The following is a 21,114-nucleotide window of genomic DNA, read 5'->3' on the forward strand; positions in this document are numbered from 1 at the left end:
ATTAAAAGTTCCCTTTTCTTGTGCACAGGGTTGGTGCTTGCAAGTGGGGAAGCATTGCCTCCAAGGGGCACCCAGGGTTGATATTAAGGTTTCCCAAATTACTGGGTGGGGGCTCAAGTCGGTTCTATTTTGTATTAAAAGGAACCCTTAGAGATCAAACCCAGCCCTTCTTGCTGCTGACTCCACCTAGCAGAAGGGATATACACACACACACAAATATTTTTCTTTAAAAAAAAAAAACAAGAACATACGTAAACAGGATTTTCTCATGTTTGAGGTTTTTATGAAAACATGTTGTATGTTTTAACCAAAACCAAAAAGAATCCAATGTTGTTTATCTGTATTGCAAACAGTTCAGTTTTCAAAGATCCCCTTATAGTATTTTTATCCCACAATCAAAACCTGGTTTACAACACTTCAAAGCAAAGGGGACTAAGCTAGCTTGGGAGTCCAGCTTTACTACAGTGTCAGTAAACCAACAGAAAATTTCCGTTACCAAACGGGGCTGATGTAGATCTATTCAATGCTATTAAGAATGACCAGTGTCAAAACTTCAAAGGAAATACAACAACTCTTCAGATTAACCCTCAAAGCCATCAAAACACTGGCAAACAGTCCCAGTCAAGGAATTGTCAAGGCCTCATCAATACGCAGAGGTACATGCAAACATCAATGCCCAAGTGAAGAACTGAGGCCAAAGACACCCCTCTCAACTAAGATCACCATTGCACGTGAACCACAAGAGCCACAAGCCCTCATCATCTCTAAGGGGTATTGGACATTTGACAGCTTCAGCCACATGGCTATGTAGTAGGACACTGGGGAACTTGAAGAGAAGAGGACAAACCAACAAGGCATCCAAGACAAAAATCAAAGCCCTCAGTGGTGGAGAACTATATCTGGCTTTAACAACTGCAGTTTAGAATAACAGATCCTTTGCTGGAAGCAGTAGGAAAGGAGCTGAAGAACATGCTAAAAGGCACTAATGCAATTGCAGCTGATCTCCAAACAAGACTTCCCTACAGATGCCTCAAAGGGTCACAAATCTTTGAAGCTATAGGAGGTTCCGCAACATTGCCAGCTTCGAAGCACAGGACTCAAGAGCAGGAATCCAGTCCATCTGGCGTCTCTAGAGAACGTCAGTCCCTGGATTGGTCCTACCACAGCACAGTGAGCACTCTATCCCGACAGCAGAGGTTTCACAACCTTTCCATAGATTAAAGATCTTCTCATGGGCCACCTCTCATTCACTGTACATCATCCACCCTGTATAATGAATGAGGCAGGAGTCTATACAATAGGGTTGCTAACTCTGACAAACTATTCCGGGAGATGTTGATGTAATGTCATTTTCTTAAAATATCCTATTAAAATCTCCCAGGTTGCTTTCAGTAGTCACCTGGAGATTGCTGACAATTCTGGGAGACTCCAAACCAATCCTGGACAGTTGGCAACCCTCCTATACAATTAAAATTACTGTATTACACATACATACAGTGAGGCAGATTTCACTGGCAGCGTACATTTTTGACATTTCCCGACTTACGTGCTTGATTTTAGAACAGTAAGAGAATCTTAAAACAACCGTTTGTATCAGTAACAGTTGGTCATGGTATTTCTTTTTTAAGGGTTGATCTCTCTCTGCACATCTAGTTGTTGTACAGCACCGTACTTACAACATGAAGTCTTGTTCCCAGCAGGGCTGGTCCCCTCGCACGGCAACTGTTGTACTCTTCACATTTTGCACTTTCAAGGTCACGTAGGTATTGAATTTATCTAAACAAAGAGTAAAATGATTACTTTTTGCTATTACTATCTCTTACAAAATCAACATTGTAAAGCTGCTAGTTGTTATACTACACACAAAAAGTGCTATTGGTGGGCACATTATCTGGCGATGGGCACATTTTCTGGCTATTTATCAAGTCCATAAGAAAACGTATTTGAAAAAAATCTTTCATGGATTTGCATCTTCCACAAAAATGTTACCCTCAATTTCTGAGAGAGGTGAGATTCATACAGGACTGAATAAAATCATTTTCTCTCTAAACTGAGGACAAACTATGATCATCTACAGTAAGTCATCCGATGAAGTGAGCTGTAGCTCACGAAAGCTCATGCTCAAATAAACTGGTTAGTCTCTAAGGTGCCACAAGTACTCCTTTTCTTTTTGCGAATACAGACTAACACAGCTGTTACTCTGAAACCAGTAAGTTAACAGCAACTTTAAAAGAAAATATCAAATCCTGAAGAAAAACAAATACAAGTGACTACTTGCCCAAAGGCAGGTGGGGGAAACTAGACCTAAAGGCCAGGACATCATCTATCCCTAAACAGATGCAGTAACCAAAAATGTGTACAACATGCACTGAGGGACACAGTCTGAAGTTAACCAAGATACTCTCATGAATCTGGATCCTCCTCTGTGACACTATGTATAAGGGTTTCTGAGAACAAGTTAGTGAAAAAATAGATTTTGAAATTTATGCAGCTTAATATTAAGCCAGCTGTACTAAAAGAACAAGCCACATTGTCATGTTTTGACAGTTTGAGTTTAAAATATATCTCTCTCTGAAAAAAAGCTAATTACCTTGTAGTATTTCTACCCAACACAATTCCGAACCACACCTCCTTTGTAGCTGCTATTTATTCCTTACTAGCCATAATGAAAAGATGTGTGGGTGTAGGCCGATATCAAGTTTAAACACCCAGCAATCTGAGAACGAACAAGCTCCCATTTAAGGAGCAGTTATTACCTGAGGCACTCAACCAATCACATCAACCTCTGCACAAGTCATGTACTAAACAAGCAGGGTGTAAATTTCAAAAGAGGAAATATTTAAGCAATGCAGTGTCCCAGTATAGCTATTCTCAAAAAAAAGTCAGATCATAGTCCATTATTACTCAGATTCATGATCAAAACTGCAGACTGGTGCTGCAGGCTACACTAGCATATCCTAGCAATTGGCCACACAGACTGATTAGGAAGATTTCTGCACTCTTAGCCAAGAAATCAGAACTGTGATGGACTGTAACTGCGCCTACTGTGTACGGGAATTGTGAAGTCAGACAGTACCCCAGAACCAAAAGGATGACAGGGAAGCAGCATAGTCCAGTGGTTTAGACAAAATTGGGAGTCATTGGACTCTGGGTTCTATTCCCAATTTTACCACTGTCACACAATAAGATGCTGGGTATGTCAATGAAGCCATGCACAGCTCAGCATGAGTCCCGTGTAGCGAAAGATTATGCAACCATACAAATCACTGCATAATTGCCTTTGTTTTCAGGCTGCCACATAACTATGCTCCAGAAACTGTTTTCATTTCATTAAAAATTAAGTGCCTAGCCCTTGTTGCAAATATAATCTTTAAAAATATGAATAAAATACAAACTGACTGTGCAGACTGCTGGAAACAATAATTCTGGGGAAAGTATGAACTGCTCTCATTCATCTTATATAGGGAATTAACTCTGAAATTTAATACTTTATGTGTAAACAGTACTATTTCACTGCCGATCATTTTAGTAGAAATATTCAGCTACTGTACTTCATATTTGAATACAATTCTCAATACTGGATCACTTTGTAGACTGTAAGCTCTTGGGGCCAGGGGCTTTTTTTTTTTTTTTAAATGTGTTCTACATTATGTGTACACAATGCTTGGCACAATGGGACTCTCGCCCCCAATCAGGGCCTTTAAGCACTATGATAATAGAAAGTATTAAACATTTGTTACAGCAAAACCCAAAGGGTTCAGTCAGGATGAGAACCCCATTGTGCCAGGCATTATTTTCCAGTTAATCATTGGAACAACTGACCAAAGGCTGTGGTGGATTCTCCATCACTGAACATTTTTAAGTGAAAACTGGCAGTTTTTCTAATAGTTTCTCTAGTTCAAACAGGAATTAATCCAGGAAAGCCCTATGGCAAATGCTATACAGGAGGTCAATGGTCTCTTCTAGCCTTATCTATGAAACTATTGTATCCAGAGAGAGTCTCTGATTGGGAGAGTTTATATTAGAACGGGGTGCCCAACCTATGGCCCACGGGCCATACGCAGATAACCAGAGCATTTCATAAGATCCATGACATGCTTCAATACAATATACTAACAGCCAGTTCATTTGCGTTTTGTTGTAATATTTACGTCATGTTAGTTTACACAAGAGTGTAAATAGACAATACTGTACATAGAAGCAACCTATCTAAATACATACAAAATATATCTAAATACATACAAAACAAGCAGAAAAAATATAAACCAATACAATGACTTAAAATCTTATTAAAATACGTAGAATCTGTTTGACCCACACAAGGTTGTGCTTGGGTTTATGTGGCCCTCCCGGGTAATAAGGTTGGGCACCACTGAACTAGAAGACACGCACAGGGGTTGGGGACGAGACCTATAACATACAAGCCAGAGAACAAGGTGACTTTGGCCCAATTTTGTTGCTTACATGTTTTTTCGATGGAGGCATTCAAGTTTTGTCATCACCTTGGGCAGGGCATAGGGACTGGCTGGAGTGGAGGGAGCTGGTAAGAATAATGGAGTAGGAAGAGGAAGGAAGCTCATCACTCACCCAGCCACGGTTAGCAAGCAGTGTTCCGTAGGCAACGCAGCAGAAGAGAGTCTGAATGAGGAATTTGAGGGAGGATAAAGTAGTGCCTGTTTTGGATTCCATCATGAAATCTCTCATTCATAAAGGGTAGCATGGAAGAAGCACAAAATTGCTTGAGAGAAGAACTGGCTGGGGCAGGAAAGGTTGGGAATGTTGGCCAAGCGAAGGCAGCTGTCAACCTCACAGGTTAATGACTGTTTAGAGCACGAAAAGTCTAGCTTACCTGGAGGCCCCTGGAGTTTTGCTTTTTTCACTGTGAAGAAAAGAAAAAATACACATTTAGTGATTTTGTCATAGTAACCATTTTATTCTAGGCATTACACAACACAAGATCTCTCAAGCACTCAACACAGGACTGCGTGACAGGGGTTCTGATCCCATTTTTCATTTTATAACCAACCTGTGCCACAGATTTCTCCTGTAAACTGGGGTAATTAGCTCAGAAAGGTAGTTGTGAGGATTAGTTAATGTTTGTACAGTACTTTGAAAATCATTGACTACATACACATTATAACTGCACTTAAGTCTCTTGCAAACCAGAAGCTATTAGCATTTGAGTATTCCATACCATCTAATTTGTAAGTTAAAGAAGCAATCCTGAAAAAAAAAAATCTACGTTCTATTCTCAAACTGTGGGTGACTACAGAGTAGAGGTGGTTGGGACATTTTTGATCAAATGTATTTTTGTTTCAATATGTTGTATCTAAGCTCAAACATTTCACTCAGACATATCTGATTCCACCAGGAAGGTTTCGGAGGTCCATGACAGACACTCTAGTCATTTCCAGAGCGTTAGAAAAATGATTTTTAAAAAATCTGATCTTTTACACAATTCTGTTTCACAAAAATATTCAAAGAGTTTTGGTTTTGTTCCAGTGAGGAATGAAAACAAATTCCAAGACTTTGAAAGTTGTCACAAAATCTTTTCCATGCAGAGATGCCAGGTCACATGGTTCTGGCTCTTCCTACATGTTTTCAACCGCTTCTACAGTCATCTAAAGATATTCAGGTTTCAGAGTAGCAGCCGTGTTAGTCTGATATTCAGTAGAAGATGCTGGGCACTTATAAATGCAGCTAGGACTAGAGAGGCTAACCAGCCTTGGCTCAGCTCTTCTCCCCAACTTTTGTCCTGGTTTCTTAGATGTTTCCAGCAGTCATCCTGGGCAGGGATTCAGTGAAGAATGAACCCTGATTAACTCACTTCCCTGCCTTAATAGGATTTACATATGGCAGGAATCCTTTGTTTCCCATTAGATTCCCACCTCTCTATTAGTGGAAAAATACTAGTAGTCCAACATGGAGTCCAGTACCAGGTGACATGATCACATGACTCTGCAGGTTTCAGAGTAGCACCTGTGTTAGTCTGTATTCGCAAAAAGAAAGGAGGACTTGTGGCACCTTAGAGACTAACCAATTTATTTGAGCGTAAGCTTTCGTGAGCTACAGCCGATGAAGTGAGCTGTAGCTCACGAAAGCTTATGCTCAAATAAAATGGTTAGTCTCTAAGGTGCCACAAGTCCTCCTTTTCTTTTTATGACTCTGCAGTGTCAAAGCAGTCATGAGCCAAAGGTTGTTTGCAGCATCTCAGGAAGGTGGGAGATTAGCATCTTCGAAGTCCTAGTATTCTCCCTAATTGCCCATCCAGGCTGATGGCATTCTGTCTGGCAGACGTTCCCCAGGTGTAAGCCCACTTGGAATTGTTACATAGTCAATATTCTTAACTTCAGATTCAAAAATGATACATGCATACAAATAGGCTAATCATATTCAGTAAATCAACCTTTCCAATGATAGCTTACATGATCCATCTTACACACAACACATCTTAGTTATGCCATATTCATATCATAACAATATCTCTGAAGAATATGAGGCATAGTGTCACATGAACAAACAGTTTAATTGTTTATATGCGCGCGCACACAGTTATAAACTTGCTTCTAGCAGGCCTTAAAAAAGGTTTTCAAGAGGATCTTCAATGAAGACTGGGTGGCAATCAAGAAAGCTAGTTTAGGAAGGATGTTCCACGAACAAGGGACAACATGGAAAGAAAGCACCATCGTGTCATTAAAAAAAAGATACACTGATAGCTTCTTCAAGGAGTAGGTAACATGTCTAATTCACATAGTTTAAGAAGCAAGAATAATTATTATAACGTTACCATATTTACATTGTTTAGTCTGCGGAAAAGAAGAATGAGGGGGGATTGGATAGCTGCTTTCAACTACCTGAAAGGGGGACCAAAGAAGATGGATCTAGACTGTTCTCAGTGGTAGCAGATGACAGAACGAGGAGCAATGGTCTCAAGTTGCAGTGGGGGAGGTTTAGGTTGGATATTAGGAAAAACTTTTTCACTAGGAGGGTGGTGAAGCACTGAAATGTGTTACCTGTGGAAGTGGTGGAATCTCCTTCCTTTGAAATTTTTAAGATCAGGCTTGACAAAGCCCTGGCTGGGATGATTTAGTTGGGGAGTGGTCCTGCTTTGAGCATGGGGTTGGACTAGATGACCTCCTGAGGTCCCTTCCAACCCTGATATTCTATGATTCTATATATTTGTGTACATTTCCAAATGCATAGACAGTCTACCCATGTTATTTTTCCAGTGGATAAGGGCCATCTCTCACTGGTTGGGGTTTTACATATGTTGCACTTTGACAAGCTCACAGACTCACTGGCACTATAAAGTATGAACACCTAAAAAAAATATCTTCAAGTTCCTGCTAACTTTTCTAGTACAAATGCCATAGCATTTACAAGAAAACATACCTAATCAGCTGAAAGGTAAGACGCACCTGAGAGTGAAAATGGGTTGAGAACTAAAGAAGCAATTACCTTTTCTCCAGAACAGAACACTTGTGCTGGAAGGCCATACTGACTGACCATCAAGCAAAATATTTCTGTGTACAGACAGTAATAATGAATACTGGCAGTTATGGAACCATCAGAACAGAACTACAAGAAAAGGTCAGTTGCCAGCATCTCATCCTAACACTGAAAAACACTTTACAAGTGTATATATTCCGAGTCGAAAGGATAGGATCTATGTAACGTTCTCTCCATACAACAGGACAGGAATATTTCAACCAGAAGCTAGAACTGTTCTGCTAAAGGCTAGAACTGCTGAGAGGTGTGTGTCTATAATGTGTAATATAAAAAGTGTGAGCTCATGCACACTGTTCCCCAAAGGTGGAATCTCAGATGATGCTGATGCTGTGTAACAACTGGTACAAACAAACAGATATACACCACGCAGGTCTAAGGATTCCAGGTGAATCCCTGGGGTGGCTGATCAACTCCTCTTTGAACTACACAGGTATTGAAGCTGCTTAACAATTTCATATCTGGCACAGGGCAGTCTACCCACTTCCCAGCTGACTATGGGGACAAAGTATGAAGACAGGTGCTCTTTAGGATCCTCTGTCAATGCTTCTAGGGTGAGGTGATGTTGAATTGCCTTTAACACTCTGCTCCTCTTTTCTGGATGACAGGAGAAAGGAATGTTAAGGAGAGGGGGGAGATGCAGGTTATTATATAACTCCAAATGTCAGTGGATCTTTCCTCGTGGTCAGGAATAGTAAGATTCCACTGCTGCTGGCAGTGAAGCAAACCACTGCCAACGCAGAGACTCAGAAGTTATCTATTATGGCAGTACCCACTGCCACAGCGTGCTAGTGGCTTTCGACAATTACAAAGGTGACCGTCTGTACCACAGAGTGTACAGTCTCGAGTTGCCAACACACTGGGGCCTCAAACAAAAGTGGAGGATCCTTTTGCTCTGTTAGTAAAGGCTCCTCTGCCCTGGTTTACAGAAGGAATTCTATCTGATGCTAGCCTGAGAGGTAGAGGTTTTGTGTACTCTACACCGACTGTGGTGCTCTGTCCTCCACTATTCTGAGCCACTTATTAGAGGTTCATAAGCCCACTTTGGCCTTGGCTAACAGAGCTGAATCTTAGATCAGGCAGAATAGAGCCTCATGCTTTAAACTCCAGAGGCTGTGGGTTCAATCCCTGCTGCTGAAAAGCCTGCCCAGGGGCATGGCACTACCAATTTTTATATGCACACTGTGTGTGTGTGTGTGTGTGTGTGTGTGTGTGTGTGTGTGTGTGTGTGTGTGTGTGTGTACACACATACATATATATAATTGTATGTAATTAAATAATTATATATAAATTATACAGGAGGCAGAAGCGGCAAAGAGTCCTGTGGCACCTTCTAGACTAACAAACGTATTGGAACATAAGCTTTCATGGGTGAATACCCACTTCGTCGGATGCATGTGAAGGAAGCAGAGTTGTGCTTAATTCCCCACCAAATCCTTAAGGGCTTAGTTGAGGGGTTTTCCCAAAGAGGCATTTTCATCCCAACCCACTGTCTCAGCCCAGAGCCCCCTCCTGCACCCCAAACCCTTCATCCCCAGCCCCACCCCAGAGCCCACACCCCCAGCTGGAGCCCTTAACTCCTCTCGCACGCCAACCCCGAGCCAGCCTGCTGAAAATGAGCGAGTGAGGCAGGCTGGGGGAAGAGAGTGAGCAATGGGGGAGGGGGAAGGAGTGAGGCAGGGCCTCAGAAGGGGCAGGGCAAGGGTGTTCGGTTTTGTGGAAGTAGAAAGTTGGTGACCCTAGTGACAATTCAGGGAATTAAATTCATTTTTTTCATATCACTTATGATTGAACCTGTATTGTAAATTAGAACCCTCATGTTTTATCTGATACTACTTTGTGTCCTGTGTTGAGAGCCAGTTTCAACTGGTCTACATGTGGCCTGTTTGTGATGCATAACAACCATCGTTTCTCATCCTATGGAAAACTAACATAGAAAGTTGTGCTGAGTCATGAATGGTTTTCTGAAGGATCTGCTCTAGTTTAAACAGGAATTATTTTGGGAAAGTCCTATGGCCCATGTTCTACAGGAGGTCAGACTAGATTATCACAGTGGTCCCTTCTGGGCTTCGACTCTATGAATCAACCAGATGGCTCCCAAGTACTATTGGCTTGCTAACTACTCTTATCCACTTCACTACCCCAACGAAACAAGGGTGTGGTGCAAGTAAATCCAGTCTGAGCGGGACTAAATGACTAAGACTGCGTTCATAAGCAGGAGAGGTTCTGAGTTCAAGGGCCATACCTACAACAGGAAGAGAAGGGACAACTAGTGGAAAGGAAGCAAAAAGGACTTTGCCTTCCCCCAAGGACACTGACCAAGACCCAACGACTCTTAGGAATGGTGAGGACTGAAGGCAAATTGCGTTCAGATATTTTGTTGTTTCATCTTAGATTAGGTAACACTTGTGCTGTCTAGGAGTAAACTGAGGCTTGTACATACTACCACTTGTCGGTAAAGTTAAGCTGCTCAGGGGTGTGAATAAGCCTCCCTCTGAGCAATGTAACTTACACCAACTTAAGCGCCGGTGTGAACAGCTCTATGTTGGTGGGAGAGCGTCTTATAGAGGTGGATTTACTGCCAACAGGAGAGCTCTCTCTCATCGGCATAGCGCTTCTTCACCAGAAGCCCTACAGCAGTGCAGCTGTGCTGTTATGATGCTTCTCATGTAGACTAGCCCAGAATGTTATAGAAGTTCCTTTGGAAAGCCTGTGTTTCTTACTTTGCCTGTCACATTGTCCCCCAAAGAGTTTAATTATAAACAAGAAAGTCCACAAGGGTGAAGCTTCGGGGAAGCGTGCACAGGCAAACAGGGAAGTTTGGGAGTTTCCGCACAGGTTACAGGGCCAAGGGCAGTTGGACCCCTGTCCCACATCCCAGGAAGAGGTGCCAGCAAAGTCTACACCGAGAACATTGGGCCCTGGAAGCAAGAAATGGAAACAATGACCCAACTCTACCAAAACCCAGCAGACTTGAAAGTCTGGGGGATCCAAAGGTTCAATCCAATATAGCAAACTGGTGACCATCCACTAAATGGAGACTCAACCATGACTGTAAATGCATCACCCCAGACAAAGTAAAAATATTAGAAATTAACCCTCCCACCAAAAATCAACGTTGCTCACTTATTTGTAGAAGAGACTGGTTACTCAGTCACTTCTAAGCTCTGGGAATGCAGCATTTTGAAACTGTAATTGTTACATCCTACTTTGTTTCAAACAGCAGCTCTCAGCAAACTTGGCAGCCGTGAGAGAGCTCTGTCATTCAGGAGTGAACGTGAAATTGTGCTGAATGGTAATCCTCCTATGCTCAGCGGGGGATAAAAAATGAAAAACAAATGCTAGCAAACAAGAGATGAAACTGTAGTCTGGAAATAGAGCTTTGAGCTGCCAGGTGAGCGATCTGGGTATGAAAACCATAAAGATATGCTCACCTTCCTGCTGCAGAGACCATAGTGAATTTAGTCCCAGGGAGAGGGGGTGCAGAAGTACCTTGGGTCACTCGATGACCTGTTAGAGTAAAAATCCTCCAGTCCACCTCCCCTTGAAGGATATGGTCATATCTATTGCAGGACTGATTGAGACAACAGATCAACTGATATCTTGACACAAAGTATATGGGAGAGGGAAGAACTAGTGGCAAGGTCTGGTTGCTGAAAAAACAGCCAATGCCTCCCAAAAAGAACTAGCCAGAGTCTGTCACCACCTTGGTATTATTTGAAAGGACTAGAAGACAAAGTTAACACCCTATCAACTATCCAGATTTCAAAATGTGAGATTCCAAAGGCTACCCATTTCTGATTTGAAACCACTAGTAGGCTGAAGCTTTTACAAGCTTTAGAATATTACTGGACCCCAGTGCCTAAAAGTTCTCTTCATTACAAAGAAGTGTGTGGAAAAAATGTTAAAACTGTCCCCATTCTTCTTCTGCGCAAGCTGATAACAGAGAATAATGTGGTGATAGTATTTCTGAACCACAAAATCGGGAGAATGGTTTTGGACTGTAGCACCAGAAACCAACTGGATCAGAGATCACACTCAAAAGAACAGTCTCCTCTCCATAATCATAGCTTCTAAAAGAAACACACATTCTTATTCAGGAAAGTGTAAAATGTGATATGGAATTTCTCAAAGAATTTGTGGTTTCAGGCTCACCTTTTGCATTTGCTTTGCTAAATACGGGGATATAGATACAGAGAGAGTGAGCAGATGTCCAAAAGATTACATTCCAACTAAAGCCGGCACATGATTTACAGAGCTGGTCATTCACCACACTGCACAACAAAATCCACATCTGTTCCATGAAAAAGAACAAAATATCTGAAACCAGGTTTGGGTACTGGGGGAGAAACAGCGAGAAGCTACAGTTTAATTGGTGGTCTCCAACTAAATTTAACAAAAAGCTTGCAAAAATGTTTTGCCAGCATCAGCTCTTTCATATAAACCTTTAGTCCTGAATTATTTCCCTCCTCCCCCCCAAAAATTAAAACAATGCTATTATATTGGGTTCTCTCAGGAAGCTCTGGCCACGTCCCCGACTGTACACAAAATCGGTAGCATTGCAGTAGATCAGACTTGCATTTAACTCAGTTTGTAAGTTTGTCACAGACAGAAGTATCAGATTTCCCTGCTCCATTATATAGCAGTGTATGAGCGCATGGTGCTTTACGTGTAAAAATAAAAGACAACTCCCCTGCTTATACTCCAAAATTAGACCCAATCACCAAATACTCTGCCTGCATACAGGAAGTGGCACAGGTAGGACAGTATTGAAACAGAAAGAAGAATCCCCATTGAGAATATTCTCCATAATTTTTCAAGTTTCCTTTTGTCAGAGGTCCAGGAATGTTGCCTGCCTCCTGACTCCGTAGTTCTAAACCATTCCTAACTACTGTACCTCCTTCAGGAGTCTGATTTGTCTTGTGTACCCCCAAGTTTCCCCTCATTTAAAAACTACTTGCTTACAAAATCAAACATACAAACGTGTCACAGCACACTTACTGAAAAATTGCTTATGTTCTCATTTTTACCATATAATTATAAAATAAATCAATTGGAATATGAATATTGTAATTTCAGTGTATAGCATTAAAACAATACAAAGTCATTGTCTGTATGAAATTTTAGTTTGTACTGACTTTGCTAGTGCTTTTTATGTACCCTGTTGTAAAACTAGGCAAATATCTAAACGAGTTGATGTACTCCCTGGAAGACCTCTGGATACCCCCAGGCATACACATATCCCTGGGTTGAGAACCACTGCCCTGACCCACCAATACATGCCCCATCCTTACAAGTTTATTGTACTTTTCTATCTTTTGCCACGGATTCTATCTTTAAAATAATCCCTACTCTTTCAGATCCCTCACCAGTTTCTAGGGACTGTGCCAATTATTTGTATATAACAAATGTTTCTTCCAAAATACAATATAAAAAAGAAAACTGAGATCTATCTGAGAAGCATCCAGCTTAAAATTAGAACAGACTCGCCAAGATTATAAAAAGGTTAAGATTCAATCAATCAACTAGTCTAGACTAAAGAACCCAAATCCTAAAGACTGCAAATTCTGGCACTGACCTTCTATTACTAAGATTCTGTGACCAAAAAAAAAAAATCTCACTTAGACCTCTGGCAAAATGTTTAAATTCACAAAAAGGAACAGCCCAGGAGTTGGTCAGAGTCTGCATTCAACCCCACCCTTCGTAAAGCAGGGGCAGCTCTAAACTGCTCCAGTCACAGAGAAAGTGGAATTTCAGCTGAATGTACATTTCAACTCTTCAGTTTCCTCCATCAGACATTGACTATGTACCTACTATTCAATTTAATGACATGTGGCTCATTCAATATTTATCAATTAAACAAACTGACCTAAGTCAAGCTCTAAAAAGTTGAAGACAAGTGGAAAAAGTAACAAAGATTTGCTGGCATTTTTTGTGCCTTAGATGTAGCAGTGCTGTATTACGACCATCCAAAAAAGAAAGAGCAGGTCAGTGCCACCTTTCTCCTCACAGCCTGTCTGGAAGGGGCAGCATCTTTTACTTTTCACATCCATCCGCAACAGAATTATTTGTCTATTTCCTCCTTTCAAGTGTCAGTTATTTTTCACCAGTGTTTTCTTACCATGAGAAAACATTTACTTTGGGATCAGAGTAGATTTCTTCAACCTTTCCCAAATAAACCAAGAAAGACTCAAATGGCTTCAAGCTTCATTAATTACAGCAAATCTCAAATTGAGCCAAGCTAGGCTTCCCCTCCCCACCGAAAGCCCAAGCTCCAACCTTAACTCACCTTTTGCTCCCTGATCTGCTGGATTTTCAGGCAGCAGGCCTGCCCACTCGATTCTTTGGGAGTTTTCCAGTAGTCTCATTCCTCACCTCAGGTGCACCTTTAAGGGTCCAGGAAGAACAGGAACGTACCCAACTGCTCCACTCATTCTATAGCAACAAGGCTGATACATCATTTCTCCATACTTGCCACGTGTCATGCCCTGGTGTGATGCTTATCCATTTTGCAGCCCTGACATGCCTACACACATTTCAGATGGTGTCATTCACAAGAGACTCCAATACAGTTAATACCCTGGAACCTAACAGAAGGTGTCCTGGGATGTGGGTGCCAGGAATTCTATATCCTACCTCTTTCACAGACCCCTTAATGTTTCTGTATTTCACAACCTTTATTACTGAGCAAAGCCTTATGCTTAGTGCAGGGCTGGCTCCAGGCACCAGCTTTCCAATCAGGTGCTTGGGGCGGCATTTAGAATGGGGCAGCAGTCTGTGTCCCAAGGTGGCAATTCGGCGGCAGCTCCACCGCTCTTCCCACCGCAGCGGCTTCCGGCGGCAGTGGCAATTCGGCAGCGACTGCTTGGGGTGGCAAAATTGGTAGAGCCGTTTCTGGCTCAGTGTGACAAATATGGCCGTTTCCTACATATCTTTGGGAGACCTTATTAAATTAAATTTAAATGTAACTAAAGGGTAGGCATAAATGGTCAGTTTTCACAGTGGAGAGGTAAATAGCAGGGTTCCCCAAAGATCTATACTAGGACCAATGCTGTTCAAAATATTCATCAATGATCTGGAAAAGGATGTGAACCAGGAGTACTCTATTTTTTGTCAAGGTCCAAATTTCTTGGTCAATGTATAGTCAAGGTCCAGACTCCAGGATAAATAATAAAAACAATAATGATAATTAGTCAATAAAAAGATTTCTGGGTCCATTCAAAAGCATCTGGCAGTCCAGATGTGGTCCGCGGTCCACCTATTGACTACCCCTGGTGTAAAACAGTATGATACAAATCTGACTGCAAAAAGTTACAAAGGGATCTCACAAAACAGGGTGATTGGGCAACAAAATGGGAGATGAAATATAATGTTGATAAATGCAAAGTAATGCACATTGGAAAGCATAGCCCCAACTATATATATATATATATAAAATGGTGGGGTCTAAATGAGCTGGTACCACTCAAGAAAGATCTTGGAGTCATTGTGAATAGTCCTCTGAAAACATCCACGCAATGTGCAGTGGCAGCCAAAAAAGGGAACAGAATGCTGGGAATAATTAAGAAAGGGATAGATAATAGGACAGAAAATATCATGTTGCCTCTATATAAATCCATGGTATGCCCACATCTTGAATACTGTGTGCAGATGTGGTCACCCCATCTGTAAAAAGATCTATTGGAATTGGAAAAGGTTCAGAAAAGGGCAACAAACATTATTAGGGGTACGGCATGGCTTCCATATGAGGAGAGATTAATCAGACTGGGACTTTTCAGCTTGGAAAAGAAACGGCTAAGGGGAGATATGATTGAAGTCTATAAAATCATGACTGGTGTAGAGAAAATAGATAAGGAAGTGTTATTTACTATTTCTCATAACACAAGAACTAGGGGTCACCAAATGAAATGAACTGGCAGCAGGTTTAATACAAACAGAAGGAAGTATTTCTTCACACAATGCACAGTGAACCTGTGGAACTCTTTGGCAGAGGATGTTGTGAAGGCCAAGACTATAACAGGGTTCAAAAAAGAACTAGATAAATTCATGGAGGATAGGTCCATCGATGGCTATTAGCCAGGATGGGCAGGAATGGTGTCCCTAGCCTCTGTTTGCCGAAAGCTGGGAATGGGCGACAGAGGATGGATCACTTGATTACCTGTTCTGTTCATTCCCTCTGGGGCACCTGGCATTGGCCACTATTGGAAGACAGGATACTGGGCTAGATGGACCTTTGGTCTGACCCAGTATGGCCATTCTTATGTAGTTATAAGCAGAGCCCCTTGAAATTTCTTTTTATATACAATTAATATTTTAAAGGAAATTTCTTGTTATTTTGTTTTATGCCCCCTGGAAGGAATCTGGGAGACCCTGGAGCACCTGGAGAGCAAGCCCACCCCAGTTTCGAGAGCAGGGCTTGGGAGCAGCTGGGGACTAGAGAGTGAGCCAGTCCTGTCCTCACCAAACTGTGCAGGCTCCTGTCAGTGCTGGGCTTGGCTCTGTTCTCCTGGCACGTGGGCTTGCAGCGCTCGTCAGGTTTCGCCCAGCTGACCTGATGTCATGAGGCGGGGGCAGCCGTGTCACACACAAGTGGCGCTGTGACCCTGTGCACCAGGTCGGAACACCACTTGCTCGAGTTTGCCTCCTGCCCCTCTAATGACAGGGGGATGGGTAAGCCAAACCTGGGTGGTGTTTTGTTATACAATTTTTTAATTTCATTTTGTTTCACATTCGTGAAAAACACGGGGCTCTAGTTATGAGTTATGGCTCTGGCTGCATTGAGGTTGTGGGAATTTAACATGATGTGGTCTCATCTTATTTCTTCGGCTACCTAATGCTACAATAATTAAAATTAAATCAAACTCCAAAACAAAGATTTTTCTTCTAGTACTGCCATTTGAGTTGCTGTCCTCATAGAATCATAGAATATCAGGGTTGGAAGGAACCTCAGGACGTCATCTAGTCCAACGCCCTGCTCAAAGCAGGACCAATCCCCAACTAAATCATCCCAGCCAGGGCTTTGTCAAGCCAGGCCTTAAAAACCTTTAAGGATGGAGATTCCACCACCTCCCTAGGGAAACCATTCCACTGCTTCACCACCCTCCTAGTGAAAAAGTTTTTCCTAATATCCAACCTAGACCTCCCCCACTGCAACTTGAGACCATTGCTCCTCGTTTGTCATCTGCTACCACTGAGAACAGTCTAGATCCATCCTCTTTGCAACTCCCTTTGAGGTAGTAGAAAGCAGCAATCAAATCCCCCCTCATTCTTCTCTTCTGCAGACTAAACAATCCCAGTTCCCTCAGCCTCTCCTCATAAGTCATGTGTTCCAGCCCCCTAATCATTTTTGTTGCCCTCCTCTGGACTCTCTCCAATTTTTCCACATCCTTCTTGTAGTGTGGGGCCCAAAACTGGACACAGTACTCCAGATGAGGCCTCACCAATGTCAAATAGAGGGGAACAATCACGTCCCTCGATCTGCTGACAATGCCCCTACGTATACATCCCAAAATGCCATTGGCCTTCTTGGCGACAAGGGCACACTGTTGACTCATATCCAGCTTCTCGTCCACTGTAACCCCTAGGTCCTTTTCTGCAGAACAGCTGCCTAGCCATTCGGTCCCTAGTCTGTAGCAGTGCATGGGGTTCTTCCATCCTAAATTCAGGACTCTGCACTTGTCCTTGTTGAACCTCCTCAGATTTCTTTTGGCCCAATCCTCTAATTTGTCTAGGTTCCTCTGTATCCTATCCCTACCCTCTCAGAATGAGAGCAAAGCCTTTAACACACTTGAAAAATAACCTTTCAAATGTTCCCCTATACTCCGATTTATATAAGAAAAAAATTCATAGGTGCCTGACCTTTATGTTTAAAGAGCAGACACATCAACGTAATACAGGGATCAACAGACACTCTGATTGAGGTCAGACACTAATCTACTACAAACACTTAGGTATTTCTTAGTGAAAGTCTGCAAACAGAAAGCTACCAAATGTATACCAGTACTGTGCCAGTTACATAAGAACGTCCATACTGGGTCAGACCAAAGGTCCATCCAGCCCAGTATCCTGTCTACCGACAGTGGCCAATGCCAGGTGCCCCAGAGAGAGTGAACCTAACAGGTAATGATCAAGTGATCTCTCTGCTGCCATCCATCTCCACCCTCTGACAAACAGAGACTAGGGACACCATTCCTTACCCATCCTGCCTAATAGCCATTAATGGGCTTAACCTCCATGAATTTATCCAGTTCTCTTTTAAACCCTGTTATAGTCCTAGCCTTCACAACCTCCTCAAGCAAGGAGTTCCACAGGTTGACTGTGCACTGTGTGAAGAAGAACTTCCTTTTATTTGTTCTAAACCTGCTGCCCACTAATTTCATTTGGTGGCCCCTAGTTCTTATATTATACATAGTGCTGGAATGTTTTACAATATTTTTAAACAAATTCTGCATGTAGAAATCCAGATTTCTAGACTCAAAACAATTTCAGCCTCTCTGAAGACCAGTGGCTTAGACAGATTTAAAAAAAGATTCTGAACTCCAAGATATGAAATTCTGTTTCCTTCTTATTTTTAAAGATAGTTAAAGGCTGTTCCCTTCTTTCTGTCCTTGTATGCCTTCCTGTGGGTTTGTATGGAATGGCACCTAGCAAAATGGATCCTCATTGGGAATTTCTGGAGTCACTAAAATACAAATAAATTCTGGATTGTGTTTGATGGATATACACAAGGAGGGGAAGGGACTACCTCTTGTCTGTATCAAATTCCATATCTAAAATTTCATTATGATTAAAGCTAAGATTTTGTCATGGATATTTTTAGTAAAAGTCACAGACCGGTCATGGGCAATAAAGAAAAAGTCACAGAAGCCTGTGACCTGTCCCTGACTTTTTCCTAAAAATATCCATGATAAAATGGGAAGGGGCTGGGCAGATGCTGGGTAGCTGGGAGCTCCAGGCCACCCCCCACACCACCACCGCCTGTGGCTGGAAGCAGCCAGGGCTGAAGTCATGGAGGTCTTTGGAAGCCATGAGTTCCGTGACCTCTGTGACTAAATCGTAGCCTTAATTATGACACCTGGATTGTTTTCTCTTGTGTTGGTCTAAATCTTTAAGGTCAAAAAAGTCAATGTACTAACTTTATATTTAAAGTCCTGTGAGCCCTAGTCTACACTAGAAAATTGAATTGAATTGGCTTAACTACATTGCTCAGGGGCGTGAAAAATCCACACCCTGAGTGGTGTAGGAGTGGTAGGAGAACTCCTCCTGTCAGTAGGTCATATCTGCACTGAAGCACTACAGCAGAATAGCTATGGTGCTGTAAAATTTCCAGTCTAGACAAGCCCTTAGACTTTCACCCTGTGTTTACTGGAGTTACCACAGTACTAGGCGGATAGTGATCTTAACTGAGCTGCTCAATATTTTACTAAGTTTGGTACTGTCAATCCCCCTTCAAGAATGGGTCTACACAGAATTCTCTTATTTAATCTTGGGATTTTATTGTCCTACCCATTAAATAGTTTAACAAACAACCAGTGGGGCCACTGGACAATCGAGATGCTAAAGGATGCTCGAGACTTACAGCTCTCTTGATTCTTTGCAGATTAAAGAAGGTGGAATTAGTAGGCGAGATACGTGAAAGCTGTTTTACAGTTATGGACACTAGTGCAGAAGTGAGAGTTTAGTAGGTTGTTACTAAATGTTTTTTCAGTTTTTGTATGTTAATGACAAAAGTAAAAAAAGTTCAAGGAATACAAACATCTTCTATAATACTATCAAATATAAAACGCACACCGTCTCTATACCAGGGAATACACATAACATGCAAAGCCAACTTAGCCTATATCTAAAAAACAAAAAAATTCTGCTAACAAAACCCTTCTCATCCAAGAACCATCCCCTACAACTGGAGGAGAGCAGCAGGCTTTAATCATGCCCTTACAGTTAGACTTTGGCTTTGCTGGACCTACAGGAGAGGGGGAAAACAAACTCCAGAGAAATGGCCTTACATTAAGATCACTCTGCCACCAGGTCCCACACATTTAAATCTAGCACCTGTTAGCGCAAGGTCAACTGAGGTACATGCTGACAGAAAGTCCTGGGTATCCAGGATCTAAGACCATTAATAGAAATCAATACCTTGAATTATGCCCAGAAACAAATGGAAGGCCAGTTAAGACCGTGGAGAAGTGATATAAAATGTTTCCTATTGTTAATACTGCCTAATACCTAAGCAAGCAAATTCTGTCCCAGCTGTAAATTCTGAGCCATCTTAAAGAGAAGCCCCAATTAGGACATTACAACACTTCAATCAATACATCATGAAGATAAACTTTACTCTGGGGAGGTCCCAATCTGAGTGAAAAGCATACAGATGAAAACAACAAAAATGGCATCTGAACCCATCAGATGGTGTCACTGTCTAAGGCAAAGCCCTCTGTGGAATTATAATGAACCCTTAGTGTGAAAAGAGAGACTATGCCACTTGTATATTATAATATTATCTATTCTTGTATTACCATCATGCCTAGGAGCCCTAGTCATGGAACAGGACCCTATTTTGCAAGACGCTGTACAAAACAAACAAACAAGATGGTCCCTGTCCCTAGATAGACAACAGATGGATACATACAAGGAAGCAAAGTACACTATTGATCAGCAAGCTAAGCAGCTGTTTCAGCACATCAGCAGCATAACTGTTGACAAGTATTTTGTAGACATTGTGGCAAAAAGAGTTTTAAGAAGGGTTTTGAAGGAGAAGTTAGTTTAGCTTACACACAACCCAGGGAGGTACCTGTACAATACATATACCCCAAGGAAGGTATCTGTGCCAGAAGGGATATATCTAGTACATACAACTCACAACATCAAGTTCAGATCCAAGAACTTGTTCCAAATCATGAAAAATAGTTTGAATTATAAGGATATGGAAGGACCTTCAACTCCTAATGATCTAGTCTAACGGGAGGCTCAAATCTAGAAACAGACAGACAATTTAAGGAATAAGGGGAAGTGATTTCTAGGTTTTCATAGGAACACAGGACGGCCAGTCCAGATGAGATCGGGGATCAATCTAGTCTAGTATTCTGTCAGATTGCCCAATCAACCAGATGCTTCATAAGATGTAGTGAACCAGCAGATGCTTATTTATTTCCTAACCCCCACCCCCCATTACTTTGAGGTTGGCTTATTCTCTGAAACAGGACTATTTACATGATTTATCTTATCTAATGTAACTTTGGCTGTTCTCTTTATCTATAGATATCTAATCCATTTTAATCCTAATAAATGTATGGCCTCAGTGATATCTTGTGGCAATAAACTCAATAGATGAACTATAAATCATGTCATAAACATTTCCTTTATCAGTATTAAAGTGTTGCACTTAAATTTCACTGAGTCTGTGCTTGTATTACTAGGGTAAACAGGAACACAGTTTACCTTCCCTATACAATTCATTATTTTATATACCTCTATCATATCCCCTCTCATTCATCTTGTTTCTTTACATGAGTGTCTCCTTATTCTGCCTATCGGCCTTTTGGCTAAGATCAAGTGGGGCCTTTGGCTAAGATCAAGTGTGGCCTTTGGCTAAGATCAAGTGGAAGTAGT

At 41.8% G+C, this 21,114-nt stretch overlaps 1 protein-coding gene across 8 annotated transcripts in view; it reads right to left on the reverse strand.

Annotated features, from left to right (window-relative positions):
• UNC13B (unc-13 homolog B) overlaps window positions 1–21,114 on the reverse strand; it is a 397,323-nt gene that overhangs the window by 326,008 nt on the left and 50,201 nt on the right. For 7 of the 8 annotated variants that reach the window (XM_043546786.1, XM_043546787.1, XM_043546788.1 and 4 more), the window contains exons 2-3: window positions 4,850–4,879; window positions 1,677–1,776 (exon numbers count right to left, since the gene is read on the reverse strand). In XM_043546786.1, the coding sequence (XP_043402721.1) occupies window positions 1,677–1,776; window positions 4,850–4,879 (130 nt within the window). Of the gene's footprint in view, window positions 1–1,676; window positions 1,777–4,587; window positions 4,757–4,849; window positions 4,880–21,114 lie in introns of those variants that run through there. The other variant, XM_043546790.1, reaches the window with a different exon arrangement.

Source organism: Chelonia mydas, chromosome 5 (assembly GCF_015237465.2).
Source record: "Chelonia mydas isolate rCheMyd1 chromosome 5, rCheMyd1.pri.v2, whole genome shotgun sequence".
In the NCBI taxonomy this organism is placed as follows: domain Eukaryota; kingdom Metazoa; phylum Chordata; order Testudines; family Cheloniidae; genus Chelonia; species Chelonia mydas.